The sequence below is a fragment of the Grammomys surdaster genome, unplaced genomic scaffold (genome assembly GCF_004785775.1).
Source record: "Grammomys surdaster isolate TR1022 unplaced genomic scaffold, NIH_TR_1.0 233, whole genome shotgun sequence".
In the NCBI taxonomy this organism is placed as follows: Eukaryota; Metazoa; Chordata; class Mammalia; order Rodentia; family Muridae; genus Grammomys; species Grammomys surdaster.
The window spans coordinates 452,520-454,170 of NW_021604678.1; the positions used below are offsets into that span (position 1 = coordinate 452,520).

Below are 1,651 nucleotides of genomic sequence, written 5' to 3' on the forward strand. Positions count from 1 at the left end.
TAGCAGTATGTGAAAGCCTCGGCTGTATTCCTTAACTCAGAAACTCTCACAAAAGGGGGTGAGCCCCCAAGAAAAAGAAGCTCTTCTGAAACTCTTGGTAAAATAAGCCTAAAGTGAGAATAGAGACGACTATCATTATAACATAGTTTTGATTTAACCCAAATCTGGCATGAATGCCTATGTGGACAAATAGACAAAGGAAAACTCTAAATCTTCAAAAATACCCTTAAGGCTTGGGGTTAAGGTTTTCTTGAGACGATCCCAGTTCATACCTCCTGTCTTGGTGTGGTTAATTCTCATCACCTCTCATTTTCAGAAGAGCCCTAGAGGGTCCCTCTCTTCTCACCCGCAGCCTTAACAATTCTTGATTAAGCTGTCAATGTAGTTTGACCTGTGACACTGATTCAAAGACAACTAATAACACAGTGGTACATGGAGAGCTCAGAATATGATCGCACCTCCCGAAATCATCCATCTGTGTTGTTTAAGATTTGAGAGCCACTGCTGGAAGTGAGACACTTTTCAAAGTGCAGGGGTTGGGGACTTAGTACATTTCCATCCTATGCAGAAATTTAACCTCATGTGTCAGATCTTGTCCAACCCATCCTTAGGGCTCTTTTCTCATTCATTCTTTGGAATTTTCATAATTTACAGCTATTTTATCATCACCAAGATTATCCCAGCACCTTGGTTAGGACCAGTAGTTGCTGCAGTGTTTTGATCATATCATAAATGTATTTTTCCCTGGAATAAGTTAAATGACAGAGTAGTTGAGTTGAATGTCACAGAGCAGCATCGCTCATGGCACAACATAAAGACTGGCTCTCTGGTGCCCGGAGCACTGAGAGAGGAGGCAGCAGCTACAGGCTGTTCAGGATGTACAGGATGTTGGTTGTTCGCTCTGTTTTCTAAAGCACCTACCATTCAAATCGAAGCTATGTGTCTTGGTAAGTGATTACTTCAGTTCCTGTTTAAGTATTATGTCTAGATTTATCCTTTTAAAAATATTTTCTGAACATGAATATATTTTAACACACATGTACCAAAGGTGATGCACCCAGAATCTCTCTGAGAGAGCTGGGGCCTGGCTCCACTCCCTGTGAGCCCCATGGGTTCCACATAATCTGCACGTCTCTCCCGTTGTCATTGGATTAGGAACCTTCACTGCCTTCCAATCACTCACCAGAGGTCACACAAAGGATCTCATGGGGTTCTTTCTGCTCTAATCATCACTGGTTGAGTGGTTACTGTCACTGCCTTCACTGTCACTGTCGCTGTCACTTTTGCCATTAACAGCCTTGCTGTCACCATCACTGCTGTCACTATCACTGCTGTTACTACTGTCACTGTCGCTGCTGTCACTGCTGTCGCTGCTTTCACTGTTGTCACTATCATCACTGTTGTCACTACTGTCACTGCTGTTACTGCTGTCACTGCTGTCACTACTGTCACTACTGTCACTGCTGTCACTACTGTCACTGTCGCTGCTGTCACTGCTGTCGCTGCTTTCACTGTTGTCACTATCAGCACTACTGTCACTACTGTCACTGCTGTCACTGCTGTCACTGCTACTGCTGCTGTCACTGCTGTCACTGCTGTCGCTGCTGTCATTGCTGTCACTGCTACTGCTGCTGTCACTGCTGTCACTGCT

General features: G+C 44.3%; 1 protein-coding gene across 1 annotated transcript in view; it reads right to left on the bottom strand.

The window, feature by feature from the left end:
• Window positions 1-1,222: 1,222 nt before the first annotated feature.
• Dspp (dentin sialophosphoprotein) overlaps window positions 1,223-1,651 on the bottom strand; it is a 4,451-nt gene continuing 4,022 nt past the window's right edge. Inside the window, exon 4 of the mRNA XM_028773750.1 lies at window positions 1,223-1,651. This exon is cut by the window's right edge and continues 1,062 nt beyond it. Within this exon, the coding sequence (XP_028629583.1) occupies window positions 1,223-1,651 (429 nt within the window).